At 40.9% G+C, this 19853-nt stretch overlaps 2 protein-coding genes and 2 non-coding genes across 4 annotated transcripts; 3 read left to right on the top strand and 1 right to left on the bottom strand.

Moving 5' to 3' along the window:
* Positions 1-295: 295 nt before the first annotated feature.
* Positions 296-13683, bottom strand: NDUFS1 (NADH:ubiquinone oxidoreductase core subunit S1). Its single transcript, XM_069860927.1, has 19 exons — positions 13662-13683; positions 13092-13243; positions 12775-12866; positions 11305-11412; positions 10320-10396; positions 10146-10227; positions 9909-10039; positions 8939-9124; positions 8357-8491; positions 7839-7953; positions 6711-6856; positions 5968-6096; positions 5239-5368; positions 4579-4739; positions 2865-3019; positions 2108-2283; positions 1247-1381; positions 980-1052; positions 296-666 (listed from the first exon to the last, which is right to left on the bottom strand). Exons 2-19 carry the CDS (start codon positions 13153-13155, stop codon positions 575-577), a joined length of 2187 nt encoding a protein of 728 aa, XP_069717028.1. The 5' UTR covers positions 13156-13243; positions 13662-13683; the 3' UTR covers positions 296-574.
* Positions 13684-14255: 572 nt separating this feature from the next.
* EEF1B2 (eukaryotic translation elongation factor 1 beta 2) lies at positions 14256-18244 on the top strand. Its single transcript, XM_069860928.1, has 6 exons — positions 14256-14403; positions 14731-14853; positions 16233-16356; positions 16727-16793; positions 17463-17588; positions 18052-18244. The coding sequence occupies exons 1-6, from the start codon at positions 14324-14326 to the stop codon at positions 18204-18206; spliced, it is 675 nt and encodes a 224-aa protein (XP_069717029.1). The 5' UTR covers positions 14256-14323; the 3' UTR covers positions 18207-18244.
* On the top strand, positions 16573-16654 carry LOC138722998 (small nucleolar RNA SNORD51). Its single transcript, XR_011337804.1, has one exon. It is a non-coding gene; the product is annotated as a small nucleolar RNA SNORD51 (small nucleolar RNA).
* Positions 17083-17216, top strand: LOC138722999 (small nucleolar RNA SNORA41). The gene has a single exon (XR_011337805.1). It is a non-coding gene; the product is annotated as a small nucleolar RNA SNORA41 (small nucleolar RNA).
* Positions 18245-19853: the final 1609 nt, after the last annotated feature.

Below are 19853 nucleotides of genomic sequence, written 5' to 3'. Positions count from 1 at the left end.
TCAGCTCAAATGCAGGTAACAAATGGAATTCAATCAGTGTTTGTGCATAATGACCATCATTAAGAGAGACATTAATAATGACATTCTCTCTGTATTAAACTTGCAGACTTGTTACACAATGATCTGAATCCCATTATTGATCTCCATGGAGATATACAATCATCACCTATTCTGCATATTATCTGAATGTTAAATACATTTGTTTGGAACAAATATTTTAATGAATACAGTCAGTTCCACTTAACCATATAATAACTGAATATTTTTGCTTAATAATTGAACATGGAACATCAAAGTTGTCCTATTTTTTAATCAAATGCACTTGCATTATGTTATAATATATTTGTATACAATCATCATGTACTCTGCCTCTGGGCATAGTAAGTTGCATGCTGCATGTTCTCTCAGACACAACATTCCTAGAATATTATGGGACCTCTTGAATTGATGAGGAAGTGAATGAAGAAAACAAAAATACAACGATCTAACAAACAGATTTTGGGGAAAAAAATATCAGTCACAGCGTTAACTGCAACAGATACTTGGATGGAGTTGGTATCAGTCTGATTAGCCTTTAGCAGCTGGCAGGCTCATCTACTGCATGAGCACCTTCAACAACAGCTTTGACACACTTGGCCATCGTCTGGGATGCTCTACTGATTGAATCTGAAAAAAAATCCAAACACATGTCAGTGTTCCAACTGTTTGGTTTCCAAATTATACATAGACACGATATAAAAGAGGTTTAGTACAGGACTGCAAACAGAGGATAAAGAAAATTTGATTAGTTGAAAATACAGTCCAATAGTCTGTGCTTTATGCGAATTCCAAATGATTTTACTGGAAAACTTTGTTTCTTCAAAAGACACAAACCCTACATGTCTTAGTGGAAAGCTTTAAATGCTTCATAAGACTCTCAATGTAAAGCTGAGTAAAATGTATTACCAATTTCAGAATGGAAAGGCCGTGCTATACGTACCTGTCATATAGAAGTCTTTTATTGTGAGCTGAGGTGGAACAAGAGGGTCAGCGAGAAGCTGTTTCTTCACTAACTGTGACAGGAAAAAAAAAAAAAAAAGTCAGCTTTATGACACAAAATCATGACCAAAGCATTTGTTTAGAGAATTCTGCATTCAGTGCAGGTCAAAGAATGCTTGTAGTACTACATATGAAGGTCCCTTTCTTTAAGGAGCATCAAGCTATGTAATGGCATTAAATCATGCTCAGATGCTTTAGTTTTGGTTACCTTTGACAATTCATTAGCCTGGCTGAAGTAGTTTGCCTCTTCCACATCATCATATCGTACTAGATTAGGAGATATTTCTTCTAGACGCTTCCGTATTTGATCAAGGTTCTCATAAGGCAGTGTCATGCCAGCCAACTAAGAGATTACAGAAAGAAATGCCAGGGATTTAATACACAGCGGTTTGGATTACCAATCCATTAACATACTTAATATAAAACCAGGAAAAATCTACACTCCTGAAACACGTTATAATGTACAAAATGAAGTAAAGTGACAGTATTCTGTTGGACTTCAGATACCTCCAGTTAAGACTCCCCCATATTAAAAAACTAGGCTGTCCTGTTGGCTATAAAAAAAGAAAAAAAAGAAACAACAAGAATTACTTTTCTCCTTCCATACAGATGTCACTTGTACTTTCCCTAGCTTACCACCAAATGTGATCAAAGTTGATGCAACTATCAATGCATCTTGTTCCCAGCACCTAGTAAGCACACATCTGACCTTATCTAACGATACCAGATCCTGTCCTCAGTTCATGCTGTTTTCTTACTGAAAAAAACAAGACACAGCATCCTCCTCACCTAGAGCACATCATGAAGATCATTAGAATTTGCATACAAAGGTTCACCCCTTGCATGTTCCAGCAGCATACAGCAGCTACAATATCAGTGCTGTCCTCAGAAGGGAAACAACACAATATAACTCGCAGAATTAACAAAGGATTCAATACAAAACACTACTTAAGACTATGGTCATGTATTCCCCTGTAAACGCACCTCTTCTGAAAGCACTTTTCAACATAAAGGGAACTTTACCTCTCAGCATACTTCTATTAGAAGCAATTCATAAGAGCAACAGTACCTCAGAGACAGCTCTAATAATTTTCCAGTCTTCCCTTGCCATCCCAGGAGGTGTCACTGCTACCCTTGTCTGCTGGGCTCTACCCTCAGTATTCACGTATGTGGCTGCCTTCTCTGTATATGCTGCTCCTGGGAGAATAACATCAGCCATGGGAGCACCCACATCCCCGTGATGTCCTAAACACATGGAAAGAGAAACCAGTGTACAACCGTAAGACATACATAAGTTAAAATAAAAGGAACTGCTTTACTAACACAGTACAGAATTTCTGTGTTTCCAGAAAAAAAAGGATTTTCTATGGTTTGCTTAATCGGTAATATAAAGCCTATTAGGCTGACTGCTCCAAGGTTTTACTTGCCTAATTCTTTGCGGAGAATGAATGGACTACAAGCAGTAGTAAATGGTGGCTCAGGCTCCACAGCCACTCAGCTTTGGGAGACTCCTGGAACAAGGACGCTTAGTGAATTAAGATAACACACTGTTTCACTATGATAGAGCAGCTAGGAACCAACACTGGTTTGCCTGCCAGGTTTGAAGCTATGCTGCAGAAGACCAAACTGGTTTGTATTCCTTTATTACTCAGCAACATCTTCCCATTTTTATCTAAGAAACAGGTAACCGCTATGTCTGTTGTGTTGCAAACTTCATTTCATGGCAAAAAATAAAGACAATTTATCAAAAGCTCAGATATGTTTATAAGATTAGGGTTTTTTCAGCTATTAGATGCAATATTTCTTGATTTACATCTACTATTTACCTTGATAGATGATAAAACAATCCTTTGGCAAATCCTGACGTGTTATACAACCCGAATCTGCTCCCAGGAGATACAACACTTTGGGAGGATTTTTCTTAATTGCTTCCACTCCTGGTTTGAAACCCAGATCTAAAGCAGCTACCTGGCTTGCAATCCTGTAGGAAGAAACACATTATGACTACAAGGTATTTCAGAATTCCCCCTTCCTCATCAGAACAAACCTAAGTTCTTTTTTTTGACTCAGCATTTAGGAGGGACATAAGAGGTCTCCAACAGTAACCGGACAGAAACTGAGCATAAAGGCAGATGAAAATTTTGACAGAGTATTTAGCATAATATCCAGTTAGTTTTGTCAAAATGCAAACTGATGCCATTTGAAGTTTTCATGGGGAATTTCACCTATTCAATAAGGGATAGCAAAATAAAGGCAGACATTCGAGGTAAGGGCCTAGTGACAGGCAGCATGCTTGTCATCTGGAATATCAAGGTTCACGTTTCAGTTATGAATTGAACTCAGCGGGCCTTTAAGTTAGGGCATTCAGATGGAAGATGAAAGACCAGTTATTGGACCATCAGTTACTCTGAAGCATCTAAGACTTAAGACTACTATTTCATCACTATTCATTTATTCACACAAAAATACTTTCAAAAGAATAACCATTCTCGTTTTCTGGCAGCCTTTTTCTTTTGCAAGAAACAGTTTTGCATAATCCTGCATAATCGAATGCCAGACTTAATTATATATAAAAGAAAAAAAATTCTCTCTGTAGTGTGCAGATCTTTCAGTCTTACTCATGTTTGTCTGACATAGTCAGATACATGGGTTCCAGTAAGGTAAGTTGCTTTTTACACTTTAGCTAGAGAGAATGGTGCACCAAAAACATGAAAGTCAGCAACATGAAAAACTGCCAAACCGTATGTAAAAAATGTATCTAACTCATCTGTGTTTTGATATTAAATATTTCAGTTTCAGCAGAAGGAGTTTATATTCAAATCTCCTTCAGAGGACCAAGCCCTACTCTTGCTGTACTGGTTTTACATTAACGAAGCTTTTGTTGAGTCTCTAAATCTGAGTGTCACTACATTTGCTGAAATAACTTTTCCTTTACACAAGTTGTTAATCTGACTGACAAGAATCTTAGTAAGAGTGGGGAAGAACTGTTCCAAGAGAAGCTTGACTATTAAAAAGAGTAACTTCCCAATAAACTGAATAACTAAGACCAAAAGCCCTAAAATGAAACACTTTGAAGCTTTTTATCTTCATTATTCAGTTAATAAACTGCATAGTAAAAGCAATGTTACAAGAAACCACATTACTTAAATACTCTTGGCATTTTTTTTGTTTTGCTTTCTCTACATAGACCGCAATCATTTACAAAGCGACACTGGTCTAATGTGCATTCTACTGAGCACTGTGGTATGTTATTAAGCTCTTGTATTCTTTACCTCCAAATTTAAACTCTAAATTCTACATTTAAATTTAATGGATTAATAAAATCTCACTGAGAGCCTGAAAACTTTGCCAGATCAAGGACTCCATTTTTATTAAAGATTTTTCTGCTAGTTTGTACTTCTATTTTTTTAATATTCCCTGCAGGTTCTACCTTGGTAAGCTACTTGTGCGTACACAAAGAAAACTGTACATATACATTGGGATAAAACATGTAGACCCAGCATGAATGGAAGTGGCTCCCAAAAAAGCTTTAAAGCAAACCTGTGGAGGATGTTCATGACTTTCCAATCAGAACCAACACCACTTTTTGTCCTGGCACTTTGTGCAATGGTGGAAACAGCAGCATGGATAGCCGCTCCGTCACTGCGCTGCAGCGCTGCGCTACCTACCACCACCATTGGCTTTTTGGCCTGGTCAAGGACCTGTGCAAGTAACAAAAAAAAAAAACAAAACCAAGAAATTCATCTCAGGGCTCTAAAGACAATGCTTCATGCAGATAATGTAATAAATCCAATAATTTCTACACAAGTCTTCTTTGCAAAGCATGGTTCTCAAATGGTCCTTGTTTTGGTTAGAGACAAAGTGAGGAGAAACTGCTATAAGCAGTACGCTATCCCATCAATACAGGACTATACTCTTGATAACCCGACATTTAATTTGAAATAGCAGTGGCTGAAACACTGGTTTATACCACAAATATCACAGGAGTGTCCTGCACTGCAAAGTTTTACACGCCTGAATGTATTAAGCAGTTCACACGTACTTGGTGCACACTAATAATTACCTCCACTCTGCATTTGATTAAAAGCAGATAACCCCATTACAACATGGTACTTCTGCATTCCTCACAGAGACAGATTTGAAGAGACAATTATTCAATACATCTGAAATTTAACAGTGGCAGTTCTAAGCCATGTGTACCTTGCAGAATGCATGTTTTCCAGAAGCAATGTCCTGGAGTATCTGCGGGGACTCTCCTAGATGATCATATGTGTAGGTCAAATTCACAGGAGAGCCAACAAGCGCCACTTGCAAGTCATTGTGAAGCCAGCTGAAAACACAAGAAACATTTTATAAAAATCAAAGAAATAGAGAGTTTTATTCAACCATTTTGTATTTTGAATGATCTGAGCATTAGGAAGGACAGGTCTCCTATAAACCTCATTACTTGCTGACGTAGCTAACTCAACTTTAATAAGGTATGTTGAAAAGTCTGGGAAAGCCAAATTCCTTGCAAAAAAAAAAAAAGTTAAACTTGAATGACTGCTTCTAAAATCAGCAAGTCTCATTTGTTACAACAATACAAAAAGCAGCAAACTTATGCTGAAAATAATTCTTTAAGGAATAGGCTTCAAGCTTTTATAAGACAGAATCTGAGGTGTGTGTCACATGAAAAAGGAATAAACGTCAAAGTATATGAACTTACTTAAAATGTCAAAGTGAGAATGAACAAACCATAGCTATAAAATACAGGGAGAAGAAACCCCCTTTAACTACATATTTATCATCATTCCCTTTACTAAAAGGTGAACTAAATCCAGCGAGTCCCATCTGGATGAACGCTCTCCACTTACTGCCTGCAGCTCCACCTGAGCATCGTACTGAATCCAGATAGATTTGCATGCTTATTCATCACCAAGGAATACAAACCTCTTTCTAATTCTAGCATTAAAAAGTGGTGCCTCAAAGCGTGGATTGGTGCCAACCAGAAGCAGGACATCTGCCTCCTCCACTCCAGCAATCTTGGTATTAAGAAGGTAGTTAGAGCGCAAATCTGTGCTATAACACAAAGAGGTGAAAAAGAAGAAGGATGTGAATTCAGTAAAGGAAAGGATACGATAAAGATGCTAAAAGCTCAAAAGGTTTTTTCACCTAAGGAAGAGACAGGGCAAGAAAAGATTTCTCAATCTGAATTACTAAGCCAAATAAAATAGAGCTTTTCTCATTCATGACTATCACAGACAGCAAAACATTAAAGGAATTACGATGTGTATATTTGCTACATTTACAATTATTGTCAGCCTTCAAAAACTTCATCTGCTTTTACAGAGTTTACAAGATCATTATTGTACTATAGTTTTCACAACAGAAACAGAAGTAGAATAAATGATCCAACTTAGAACAGGGTGTAACTGGCTTACAGTAGCTTCCTGTTAAACTACAGCAGCCTCAGCATACAGTAAAGTGTACAACTCCTGCTGTAGTAGAGACTATCAATTCACCATTCATCCATGCTCTCTATAAAGTAATATTGTAAATTCAAACAAAACCTGCTAATGCATCAGCAATTGCTATCCTGTGTCATTTCAAAATCTTGATGATCTGCAGATGATCTCCAGTCTGGAAGGTTTATTAACATCCTAATTACAGACAAACTTTGCCTGAACTCTTACCCAGCTCCAGCAGTAGGGAAGACCTCTTCAGTGCAGAGTGTATCGGAATTTACTCGATTCAGTAAGTCCTTCAGAGCTATTAGTGCTTCTGCATCCACCAGTCCTCCTACAATTGCTGCTACTTCCTTACCGTTGACAGCCTGTAGCTGGACAGAGAGAGAGAAACCATAAGCATCAGCAACAGAAACCACTGAAATAAATTCCCATTTGGCGTAGGTGAATGTGTGTTATATTAGGATGTGCTACAGCCAGCCATACAACCGCTGGCCTGCAGTAGCACAAAATGATTAGCAAGCATCTGACTGCGGCAAGGTAGCAACTCAGCTCCCTCAGAACTCATGATAAGCAAAGAACAGCTCTCTGTATTCTATGTAGGTCTCTCCCACTTGAGTTATTACTTAGCTGTGGCCAGTTCTCATTTGGTGTGGGTGAAGAGAGGAAGACTGGGGAATGCTTTTATTTTAATGAAGCTACAGAGCCGACAGAATAAAATCCCATAACACAAGCTCAGGTAGTAAAGTCAACTCAAAGGTATTATCTGGAAAGCAATAACTTTCATAACAAACCCTGCTACTGTAGCATGGGCAAAAAAATCCCTGAGGAAAGTTCAATTACAGCTATTCAATTCTACTCCATCCCACATAACGTTTTTAATCAAAATCCAGAGCAGTCATTCAGCACTTCATCTGAGCAGCAGAATCAATCACCACAGAGAAAGCACCGAGGCAAGCACAATTCAGATATAAGTAATACAGAATAAATAGCTTTGATAACAAGAGCAGTGATAGCACAGTTTAAATAAATTTGAAGGCATCTTAAGATAGATCAGAGTAATTCAGGAAAGCTGCTTCCTCCTAAATTTCTGAAGAAACACTTTAGTTTCCTATTTAATAAAAGTAATTTCTCTCCCATTGCCCCAAATGAAATCATAGTAAGACAAAGTTCTTCAGATGGTATAATCCATGAAACGATATTCAGAAGAAGAAATTAGATTAGAAGTCAAATGCTCCCATCAAATCTTAAAGAAAAAAGCCCTTTTCTATATAAATGTTTTCATGCTAATCATTGCAATATATCCAGCCTTAGAAATTAATTTAATGCAACATATATACTGGAAATTGTTCTTACCACACCAGCAACACGAGTCAATACATCCTCCCATGAGGCATAAGCAAATAGTCCTTTCTCATTTTTGATCATTGGCTGAGTAAGTCTCTGACGTTTCAAACCATCATAAGCAAACCTAAGTGAACAGCACAAATATTATTAAAGAGCAAAGACAAAGATAATTGTGTACACTAAATATTTTCTGAGTTTCCTTACAGCTTGCAATGAATAGCAAAGAGAAACACTAGAAATATTTCTCCTGGAAGTTTAACTTTACCTTCTCAGAAATCTGATACTCTCAAGAAAATCTGATACAAAAAAAGTTACTGTAAAAAAAGGGCTAAAAGATGAAAATGTTAAAAAACTTGGTATCTTCAATTATAGTATTAAAAACCTGTTTTACCAAACATTCTTTGCTATAACTTTACAATATTAATAATGGAATCCAGAAGTCAGTGCTGTCCACACTTCTGGTTCTACAAAGTGTGCCTTTAGTGTGTGTACAAACACACAAGTGGGTATAAACACCTCCCACACACCTTGTTTTGTCAGATATCCATTCCTCATTAATGTCTTCATGCAGCCTTGGCAAAATTCTCATCACTTCTCCAGTTCTCGTGCTTACTACAATGTTGCTTCCAACTGCATCAAGAACATCAATTGACTCTACCTTCCTGTTTAGAAGAATAAACTATTTACAGTTTTCCAAATGCAAGCAAAACATAAAATAAACAAAACAATAAAAATAATGCTGTAGGTTTAACTTTAGATACACGTATAAGAGCTTAGATTCACACAATATTTTAAATAATACTCTCAACAATTACTGAGCTAATGAATTTGAATTTTCCTCTATACAATTTTTTTTCTTTACTAAGCAATCAACACAACCCACAATTCCAAAACGTTTTAGACTAAATTAAGGGAAGAACAGTATACAAACTATAACATTCCTCCTTTTCTTGAATAAGCTGTGAGCAAATAACAGAATTTGTCAGATTCAGTCCATGGAAAAGTCTACAACATAAATGCAGAGAATGAAAATCAGAGAAAACCCTTGGTTCATAGATGGACATATTCTAAGACAAAGCTGCATCTTCAGTATGAGATAAGATACATACCTTGTTTCCCACGGTCGCGCAGTGAAGGCATATGGCTTAGAGGTAAGAGCACCAACTGGGCAGATGTCAATAATGTTTCCTGATAACTCAGACATGAACATTTTTTCAACGTAAGTACCAACTTGCATATCGTTTCCTCTTCCGGTTGTTCCCAAGTCATCTACCCCTGCAATCTCACTAGCAAACCTGGTAGATACAAACAGAATGAAAACTAAACCTGGAAAGTACAACAACAACACAGCATGCTTTTCAATTCTTATCTAACTTTCTTATGATAAAACATTAGCCTAACTTGATACACCTGAAAGAAGAAAAGAATTGTTTAGATGCATTAGTTGGCACCACCACATGCAGGACGATACACCTGCAGAATTTCATTTAGATGGGGCTACAAAAACTAGGCGGAATTAAATCAAAAAAACAGAGCAGTTCAGTACTTGCTGAATTTCACATTTTGAGCCCAAGACTAGTCCTAACACAAAAGTTTTCTGGAATTAGGCATTGGATTCTTTTCCATCTGGCCCAAGTTAGCTGGTTCTGAATCTTTGGACTGCAGAACAGCATAGATTTAGATACTAGAGACTGTCAGGACTAAGCTTTTGCAACCACGGCTGCAGAAATCACTTAATGTTTTAAAACCCATTCTGGCACTAACAACATGTGATGAGTTTCACCCTGTAGAACTCTGATTTCTTTCATGTTTGGGTCAGCTCTCTCTGTTTCCAGCATGACAGCTGACCGGTAGTTCTGGGAAACCAGCTATCAGTGCAGTACCATCAAAGTCACGTGAAGCTATGGTATAAAGATACTAATGGAATAATACTTCAGTCTGTACTGGAAATATATTCTAAAGTACAGTCAGAAAAGAAATAAAAAAAATTGACTGCCTCTCAGTGTTTGTTTCTCATGCACAAACTGATATAAATGTTACTGTTCAGTACTCTCTCCAGTGAAAAATAAAGGTCATTACCTGATACATCGAGTGCACTGTATACACCGAGTCATGATTGTTTTGACTAATGGGCCAATGTTCTTGTCCTCCACAGCACGTTTTCCCTCTCTAAATCTACTCCTATCACTGCCAAACATCATTGATTGATCCTAGAACAGACAACAGAAAACAGACATATCCAGGCTGCTGGAAAGCACAATTTCACCTAAGACGAGTATTATTACATAAGTCTACATAATTCAATTGATGTTGTACCTGTAGATCGCATTCTCCACCCTGATCACAGATAGGACAGTCCAATGGGTGATTCGCCAGCAGGAACTCCATTACACCCTCTCTGTTGGGTTCAGGAATTAAAGTCAATATAAAATTTATGTCATTTAGTAAATAGCACAACTCATCAGCTAGAGGAGGCTAGAAGAAAGATACCTGGCTTTCCTGGACTTCTCAGAGTTCGTCAGTATGTTCCAGCCCTTCATAACTGGCATGGCACAAGCAGCAACTGGCTGCAACCATCATAAAAAGCAAGCGTGAACACAACATATTTCTTCTCAACATGAGCACAACCCCCAACCTCGCCTTCCCTCCAAATTCTTACATAGGAATCTGTTAATTAATTTAACACATTGTAGAAATAAAAAGGTATCTGCAAAGCAAATTAAAAAAAAAAATCTATCCAATAAAGTCTCTAGAAGCCATACTTATTAACTATCTGCTATATAAAAAGGTTAATTAGTTGTAATTTATTTATTTTTAAAGTTGAAAATTTTATACTTTTGGGTTCCAGTTCAAGTAGTTAATAGCAAGAAGAAAGGCAAATCAAAGAGATTCAACAGAGGCCTGGAAAACCTCTAGAACTGAAGTTCAGAGTAGGCATAATTTATTAGACATTTAGTTGGAGAAAGTCTATACAAAGTCTTGGAATAAAATTTTTCGCAAGATTACTCCAAGCTTAACAAAAGCTCCTGCTCAGAAAATGAATCCCTCCTACTCTTCAATTATGTTATGAGATAGTTCATCATGACTTCCATCTTTAGTGATAACCCAAGATTTCCAGCAATACAAAACTATGAAATTCAAATTGAGATGAGCTGAACAGTTTTACAGGTGAATATAAATGTGTAATCCAAGACTGACGCACAAAAGAATGCCTCAACTATCTGTGTAGATGTCTTAACACTGCTTAAGACAGCCTCCAATCCTGAAGTCAACTGCTACTTTGTAATAGATGTCAATGGCACATAATGCATCAGAACATAAACTGTTAAGTAACTACAACGTCTCCTTAGCTAGAACAAACCAGCAAACACTAGTCTTACAGCTGAATTCATACAGTATCTGAAGTTTATTATGTGTGTAATATCAGCTGAAAATATGCGGTTGAAGCCTAATTCCTATGAAACATACACAATACCTTGGGAGCTTTCTCTATTTCCACAAGACACATCCTACAGTTTCCAGCAACAGAGAGACGATCATGGTAACAAAACCGAGGTATCTGAATTCCTGCCTTTTCACAGGCCTGTAAGAATAAGAAACAAAGGAAAACTAAGTTTGACTTGTCAGTTCCATGTCATAAGACATTATTGAGTTTTTCAAAGAATAACAGTGCTCATGGTCATGAATACAGTGCATTCAATCCTTCATCTTAAGTAACCATAAATAACATATACTGATCGAGCAGAAACATGTCAGGTTATCAACTCAGAGTATATTTTTTCCAAAATTTGTAACTGATTGAGGAAATGAAAACTGAACTCTCTTTCATTCTTTCCTTCAAGAATGGAGAGGAGTCTCTCTGATAGAACATTAGCAATAAAAGTAACTTTTTAAAGAAAGCATGTACTGTTTAAAAAAAAAAACCTAGAAAATTTGAAAAACATAAAGGAAACAATAATGATAATTCAACAGCACTGATACTATCTACAAAGGTACTGGAACATAGTCAATCTTCAACTTCAGCAGAACCACAAACTCAGAAACGTTCTTCCATGACACGTCTGAAAAACAGATAGGACAGAGACAACAGCACATGAACGGGGCCTTTCCTGCGTAAAATCCCCATGGCTGATGGGATCTGTGCCATAGCACTAGCCATGCCTGCGAGAAGAACCACTGAATTCAGTAAAAAAAAAACTAACAAGGTCTATTTTTTCCAAAGATTTCTATAAAAAAACATCGCATGCATGCAAAGCTAGAAAGCTATTAAAAAATAGCATTTAAGAAAATACTACATTAAGACTCCTACCAGGGGCTTTCTAACACCTAAATAGATCAGTAACTTGCATCCCAAGAATAAGAGAGATATTTTAAAGTAATCATTATGTGTTTTAATGATCTAATTCACTACATTTTGACCCCATTTAATGTCTTCTTAAAAAGAAGTTAGACTGGAAAAAGATCTGCTTGAAATTTTGGCCTGAAAAACAACAATGCTGGGTACAGGCCAGGAGATCCAGGTTCCACGTCCTGCGCACCAAGAAGAATAAAAGCAGTGAAGGATCAGCATTCTGCATCATAAGAACTAATAACCAAAACAACAATCCCTTGGTTACCCGAGACAATCACTTTAATAAGATACAAAATTAACAGGTTCTTAAATATTACCAGGTCACATTGAGTTCAGAGCTAGAACTTCAACCAGAATTTATCAGTCTTATTGCATTGCATAAATTTTTGTAGCTAAGATTTAAATGCATGCATCTTTTATCAGGCAATTGCAGCAGATGCTTCTTTTTCAAATGCTGAACTCCCCAAGTTATTTTTGCTATGTGAAATTGCAGCACAGTGAATGAAAATACCCCTAAAGAACTGCAAGACAACGCAACGTTCCAAAAAGGAAGATGGCCTGTCCCAGCAAAATTCAGCATGTCACATCCCACACCTGCAATACTGTGGTTCCTGGGTTCACCAACACCGGATGGCCATCCACAAACACCTCTATTTGGTTAGTGGCTGCTGTTGCCGTTGTACGTCCTGAGAGACATGGAAAAGGAAAACAGACTCAGTTACTGCTAGATGCGACCTGTCACACCCTGAGCTCCTTATCTTACAGTTTTACAGTACTGATAGAATTCCAGTTCTACAAAACACCACAACGTACAATGCCAGAGCCACAAACGAAATACGTGCACACACCTTCCATTAAGTAAACTACACACATGTTGATTTTCTCACCATGCACAAACTGGAGGTGCTTACCGCACACTCTCTGGGACTGGGCAACTCCAGCCAAGGTCCTGCGGGCAGCGGGCAGTCGAAACATGGTGCTTTTTTGAGAGAGAACACAGCACCGAGTTTTTACCAGTCCGCGCAAGCGACGAACAGCTGCAGCCTAGCTCAAACCACCGGCTCTGCAAGAGGACGGAGAAAAAGCAGCCATAGAGGAGGGGTCAGCGCCGGGGGAGCAGGGACTGGGGGGGGCCGGGGGAAGTGGGGGGAACCGGGGGGACCGGTGAAGCTGGGGACGCCAGGAAAGAAAGGAGACAGGGGACACCTGGGGCGCAGGTGCGCCCCCTTTCTCCCCGGCTCCCCCGCTCCTTTCTCCCCGACTCCCCAGCAACCCCCGGTCCCCTCCCAGCTCCCTCAACTCCCTTTCTCCCCAGCTTTCCCCATCCCTCCGGCTTTCCCCGTCCCCCCAGCTCCCCCCATCCCCTCACTCCCCCGCTCCTCGCCGCTGCCGCCGCTCGGGTCACCTTGGAGGTGCCTCGGCCGGCCCCGGCCCGCCAAGGGCAGCTGAAGGAGAGCTGCCGGCCCCAGCCCCGCCGTTACCTTGCGCAGGAGGAACGGCGGAGGCGCCGGGGCCTGCCTCGGCCTCAATGGTGGCGGCCTCGGGCCTTCCCACCGCTGCCCGGAGCCGCCACTGGACCGGCGGCGCCCGCGGCCGCTGCCTGACGGGCGCGCTCGGCGATCTCCGGAACCAGCCGCTTCGGGGATTTCCGTCAGAAATCGGCAATCTCCGGCAGCGTTCGTCAATCTCCGGCGGCGCTCGGCAGTCTCCGGCCGCGCTCGGAAATCTCCGGCGCGCTCCCGGCGCCCTCTCGGCCACCGTCACACCTCCTGCCCCCCAGCAATTTCCGTCTCCTTCCGCTCCGATCCTCGACCAATCTCGGCAACTTCCGATGGTGGCTGACGAAGTGGGGGGGGCGGCACAAGAAATGTTGCACCGCAGTTATAGCACTGAAAAGCCTCCTATGCTTTATCCTTAGCGTCACTTTTATCGCTCCGCTCCTTCCCCGCACCGCTGATGTCCCGTCCGCTGCGCTGGAGCAGCCGAACCGTGAGGATCTACTTCGCGGTTCATTACTGCGGAGGGATACAAGCGCGTGCTAAGACACGGACGGATACCTCCGCATACCTCCGCTATATAAAGGCGGCGCAGGGGTCGCTGGATCTCTTTGCGCGGTGGCCGGGCGTGTGGCGGTCTTGCAGCCATGGGCTTTGGGGACCTTAAGTCCGCCGCTGGCCTCCGCGTCCTCAATGATTTCCTGGCCGATAAGAGCTATATCGAGGGGTGAGGGGCCCCTGGGGTGCTGGGGCTTGGGGCGGCCGGGCCGGGCTGGGCTGGGCTGGGTAGAGGCCGTGGTGAGGCCTGATGGGGGGGGGGTGGGGGGGCCGAGCGGCGTGGGGGAGCTCGAGGCACGCGTTTTCCCGTCTTCATGGGGGAGAAAGACGAGCTCTTGGGCCGCCGCGGTGGGGCTGAGAGCGCCCGGCTTCTCGCCTTTCCCGGGGTTCTCGCCGCTGGGCTCGGCAGCAGCGCGGGTGCTTCCGGGCTCGACGCCTGCTGCCTCAAACCTTGCTGCACCGAGGAACTGGGTTAACTTGGGCTTATTCTTCACAGGTACGTCCCTTCTCAGGCTGATATAGCAGTCTTTGAGGCTGTCGGTGCCCCGCCTCCTGCAGACTTGTTTCATGCTCTTCGGTGGTACAATCATATAAAGTCGTATGAAAAGCAAAAGGCAAGGTATGGTTCATCTGCGAAGCTGGAATACATACGTGTGGGCTGCCTTACAAAGTGTTGCGTTTGTTTTTTCGAGTTTGAAGAAAAGTTTTTTCACTAGTGCCACGTGGCTTTTTATGTCGCTGCTGGAACAGGAGCAACTCTAGAAGCAGAGCCGACCTCTTGTGTCAGCACGCTATGCTTCTCGCTTAGAATTTAGGCAACCTGATGCTGTCTCCATCCAGCTGCTGAGATTTCTGCTGAAATAAGAAGGTCTTGAGTTATGTTGCTGCCGTTTACGCAGGTGCTGAAAGCTGGAAATTACTTACCAGTAAGACCCCCTGAAATCAATGTCAAAATGGATTAGAAAGCACTGCAGGAGTCTTAAAAAATACTTATCATCTGCATACCACGTATTTAAGGAAAGTGGCTTGCTCACTTTTATTCCTGGAAGGTAGAACAAAATTGTTTGCTTGCAATGCAGAAGCAGGTATAAAGAAGGGAAAACATGGAAGCAAATGTTATCTTTTTTCTTTTTTAGCGATTTTAGTGTTCATGAAAGGTGCTGTATTGACATCCATGGAGACTGCAGGCCTCTCTAAAAAGGTACAGCATAGGTAGTGTCAGCACTGCTACACTGCCTTCTCTGTGTGCCTCAGTCCTGTTTAAAGGGACACCCTGTAAAGTTGGGTGGCTCAGTCACAATTGTGTTTCTGAAGCTCTTGTAATGCAAAAGGGATCTGGGATTATAAAGCTACTTCACAAAGTCTGCTCCCTGGAAACTACCAGTTCTGAAAACTAAAGCTATTTTTTTCAGTCTTGTAATAGCTGTTTGCAGTAGCAGTAGAAATGCAGGCTTATTCTAAAACTACAAAACTGTATGAGCTGTAGGAAAATTTTCATTTTAGGGGTTCTGGTACCTCATGTCCTGTTGGGAAATATCTCTCAGGTTAAAGTGTTAGCTGACACTTCAGAAGGCATGGGGTCAGTTACCTTGTGACAATATGTTTTCTGTCACAATGAAGTTTTTAAACAAATGGGAATATTTTTAGGGAAGCAGAATGAGAAATTGATGATTCTTCCTGCATAGAATATATTGCAGACAAGTGATTCCAGTAAAATGGTTTTGATCTATGTACTTAAGTGGAGCAGTGATACTGGGTAGGGTTACGCCAGCTGAGATGAACAATCTTTGAATATGTATTTGCTGTAGTCTCAGCCAGCATGTCAAGATTATTGAGGATTGTTTTTGAGGAGGTTCTGTTCTCGAGTAGCAGAATTGGGCATTTTTTTTTTTAGTGCAGCATTTTCACTATGAACACACTTGTAAGTTCACTGACAAATTGGCAGTATTTGTATTGGCATTTGAGCAGATTCCTAGCATCTGCTGTTTTTTTTTTCAGCTTGCCAGGAGTGAAGAAGGCCTTGGGGAAATATGGTCCTGCTGATGTTGAGGACACAACAGGTGCAGCCACAGATAGCAAAGATGATGATGACATTGATCTTTTTGGATCTGATGATGAGGAGGTACTTGTCACCTTTTTGTATTTTATGTAGGTGTTTTAGAGGTAACCAAGTATGCAGATTTTTGCCTTAACTAGTTCATTACTTGAATTTGTGACCTTGATGACTCGGAATTCTTAAAAGTGGTTGGCTTTGCAGAACAGCAAGGTTTGGAAAGGTAGAAGCTCCCAAGTTAGAAAGGAATGGTGCTCTGGTGTGAACTGTCTACTTACACTCTGACTGGTTACATGATGAATAAAACAAAAAAAATCACCATCTTTCGGCTGACTGATGTGATGATTTGTTTTTGCCTGAGTAGATGCCAGTCAATTTGGACATGCTTTAGCAGTGTTGGATTTTGGAGCATTTCTGTAATTTCAGATTTCTCTTCTAGGAAAGTGAAGAAGCAAAGAAACTGAGGGAGGAACGTCTGGCCCAGTATGAATCAAAGAAGTCCAAAAGTATGTCTACCAAGAACTTAGTAATATTCTATGCGTGGTTTAACTTTCATGCATTTGAACAGGATGGCTAGAAATGCTAACTGTAGTAGGTAAATTTGACTGGAATGAGATGGAAGTAAATGGCTTCACTGGAATTGACTGTGAGCTTAGCCTTTCCCATAACAAATGGGAACCTTAACAGTTTGTCATGCTTAATAAACTCATTTGTCTTGCCCAGAGGCTGAGCCTGCTATATAAAAAGAGATACTTTTTTTTAAAGTTTAGAGAGAAGGCTGTGATCTACAAGTCCCTCCACAGCTACTGGTCTGGAACTGTTCAGAACTGTAGCAGTTGCAGTATTCCTTCTGTGGAAAATAAACTGTTACATGGCATGAAGCTCCTTCTCAGATCCTTTGAAAAGGACTTCCTCTGTAACAAACAATGTTAGCTCTTTAGTCTGTGTTTTCTTACAAGGCTTTCTCTCAAGGACATACATATCTGCATCTTGAACATTGGGATGTCCACAGCTTAAATAATTTTTAAATGTATATTGGTACAAGAGGCTTCTCAGCTCTGGGGGGAGTTTCTTGTTGATGCAGTTGGAAAAGTTGTTCTTGTAAAGTTAGTTTGCAAGTATCTCCTTGAGTTTTTTAAAATTTCCTAGCTCTTAATGGTGATTTTCTTCCCCAGAACCAGCTGTTGTTGCCAAATCATCACTCTTGCTTGATGTGAAACCTTGGGATGATGAGACAGACATGGCCAAACTAGAGGAGTGTGTTCGAAGCATTCAAGCAGACGGCTTGGTCTGGGGATCTTGTAAGTAGGAGAAGATTTCAAAGCAGGGAGAGGGGAGATAGTGTGTGACTAGGTGGGCTTCTCACTGTCAGCTGATCTGTGAAGATGCAGGTAGCTAAAACAGGGTGGGAATTGGAACACTACAGGAGTTCAGTATCCTGACATAGAAAGGTGTATCGGTGCAGGTTCAAACTCAAGTAGTGGGTTCCAGAGCTTTAAAACTTTAAGTCTGCTGTTACACATCTCCCTGTATGGTTCCTGATGGCAGTGAGTCACTCATTTCAAAGGTGGGAAAACTGAAACCAAATCCTTTGTGACCACCTTGTAATAAATGCTGTGTTGCTGATCAAGCAGGCTAACATGGAACAAATTGTATTTTTTATGTATTCCTGCAGATTACTTTGGTCAGTTCAATCTGGATTTGCATTTTTAAGGGATTCATCAGTCAAGGAGCGCTAAATGTTTTGGGTTTTTTTTCTTGCAGCCAAGCTAGTACCAGTTGGTTATGGTATCAAAAAGCTGCAGATCCAGTGTGTCGTTGAAGATGATAAAGTTGGGACAGATATGCTGGAAGAGAGAATAACGGCTTTTGAAGATTATGTACAATCAATGGATGTAGCTGCTTTCAATAAGATTTAAGTCTTGATATGTAGAATAAATGTAATTGCAGAAATGGACTGTTTGTGGTTGGATCAAAATGGTGGTGTTAATCCAACTGGGATGTAAAATATGGTTGATGGGTAAGGTAGGAGCTAATGCTGAATTTCATGGTTGCTTCCATGCTCTGCTGTAGTACCCAGGAGTGTGAGCAGAGGAAACAGAACGTGTGCATTTACCATCAATCCAGATTCAATTTCTACGTGGCTTGAGACATCAAAATGCGCTTTGCTGCATTTCTGGGTAGAAGGTGTATCTTTGGAAGTTCCTGTAATTCCTGTGGGAGGTGGTGTTATTAAGGGAGAAGCATAGGGCTGCAGCCAAGTGCAGATAACTTTTTTTTTTTAGCAGTTAAACTATAGTATGCATTCCTCTTTAATAAGAGGGGTGAATAATAGCCAATTGTATAGTGGCTTGTTAAAAGCTAAAGCTGCTGTCCCTGGGGGAGGAGCAGGGATTGAAGATCAATTGGAAGCAAGAGAGAGGACTCCACTTCCCTGGAGATGATAGGGAGGTGTGCGGTGTGACCCGAGTCTGCCGTGGGCTCCTCGTCTATTGTGTGGATGTGAAGCCCTTTTCCTCCGAGGTCTGAAAACATCTTGCAGCGAAGCTGCTTCACCTTTCGCAGGATTTCCAGGGCTCCTTAATTAGCCCAGTAGTTGCCGGTGGGGATGCAGCCCGCTGGTTCCCTGCGCCGGCCGGGGAGCTCAGGGGGCGCTAGGGGGCAGCGTGCGCCTTCCCGCAGGGCCGCCCGGGACAGCTGTGCAGGCGGAGGGTGAACGGGAGAGTGCTGCAGGCTAAAGCCAAGACAAAATAGGTGTTCCATAAAGTAGCATAATTAACCCCAGGCTGAGCTGTTTACTTGGTTCCAGGTGGGTTCTTAAGTCTTTAAAATATGTTAAAATTGACCTAGAAGCCAATTGGAACTAAATTGTTTTGAGAACTGTCCATGGGACTGATACAAATGTAAAAGCTGTCAAAACCATGAAGCATCTAGGTAAATGTGTGACCATGAAATGAAAGCCCTTTATGTGCCACGCTGTCACTCAGATGAAGATGCCCGACAACAGCAAATAAAACAGCTTTTTGCTCTTTATTTTTTTGCAGAGCGTCTGCATGTGGTTATCTGGCACAGCAGGTCCTGCTTCTCTTTGTTTAAAGGTCTGCCAACTTCAGATTATGCAAGAGCTTTGTTTTATAATTTGTCTCAGGGAAAAAAAAAAAATCTGCCTGCCAGAGCTTTAAAGCATGATTAAAGAATTGAAAGTAAGTGTAATTACAGGGTTCATTCCCACCTTCCACAAACTTAACTCCTAAAGGACAATCTTCATTCTGTGTATAATTCAGGCACAAGACCCTTTCTGTGGCAATGCTCTAGCTGTCATTTCTGCTAAATCATGTAGCTTAGTTCTAGCAATTTTGTCATGGTGCTGCTAAGGCAAGAAATTATCAAATGCCACATCAGGAAAAAAAAAAGAAACAAAAATTATGCCCCTAAAAATATAATTTTTATTGTCCTTGGCCATCGCTGTTCCTGACCTCCCATTCAATGCGCTTCTTACCTTTAAAGTCTTTCCTTCACCTTGAAATGAAAGCTGAGTGGATAAAGTGGTTTGATTTATGGACTCT

The sequence above is a fragment of the Phaenicophaeus curvirostris genome, chromosome 7 (assembly GCF_032191515.1).
Source record: "Phaenicophaeus curvirostris isolate KB17595 chromosome 7, BPBGC_Pcur_1.0, whole genome shotgun sequence".
In the NCBI taxonomy this organism is placed as follows: domain Eukaryota; kingdom Metazoa; phylum Chordata; class Aves; order Cuculiformes; family Cuculidae; genus Phaenicophaeus; species Phaenicophaeus curvirostris.
Note: the sequence above shows the minus strand (reverse complement) of the source record. Positions and strands in the feature narration are given on the sequence as shown.

Bases quoted from the DNA above. Each gene is read 5' to 3' on its own strand.
- NDUFS1 (XM_069860927.1), bottom strand. From the start codon at position 13,155: ATGTTTCGACTGCCCGCTGCCCGCAGGACCTTGGCTGGAGTTGCCCAG. The intron at 10,228-10,319 runs GTATCTTTCTTC...TGAACCCAACAG, and splicing joins GAGAAGTCCAGGAAAGCCAG to AGAGGGTGTAATGGAGTTCC. The intron at 8,492-8,938 runs GTATGTATCTTA...TCTTCTAAACAG, and splicing joins GCGCGACCGTGGGAAACAAG to GAAGGTAGAGTCAATTGATG.
- EEF1B2 (XM_069860928.1), top strand. From the start codon at position 14,324: ATGGGCTTTGGGGACCTTAAGTCCGCCGCTGGCCTCCGCGTCCTCAAT. The intron at 14,404-14,730 runs GTGAGGGGCCCC...TATTCTTCACAG, and splicing joins GATAAGAGCTATATCGAGGG to GTACGTCCCTTCTCAGGCTG. The intron at 16,357-16,726 runs GTACTTGTCACC...TTTCTCTTCTAG, and splicing joins TTGGATCTGATGATGAGGAG to GAAAGTGAAGAAGCAAAGAA.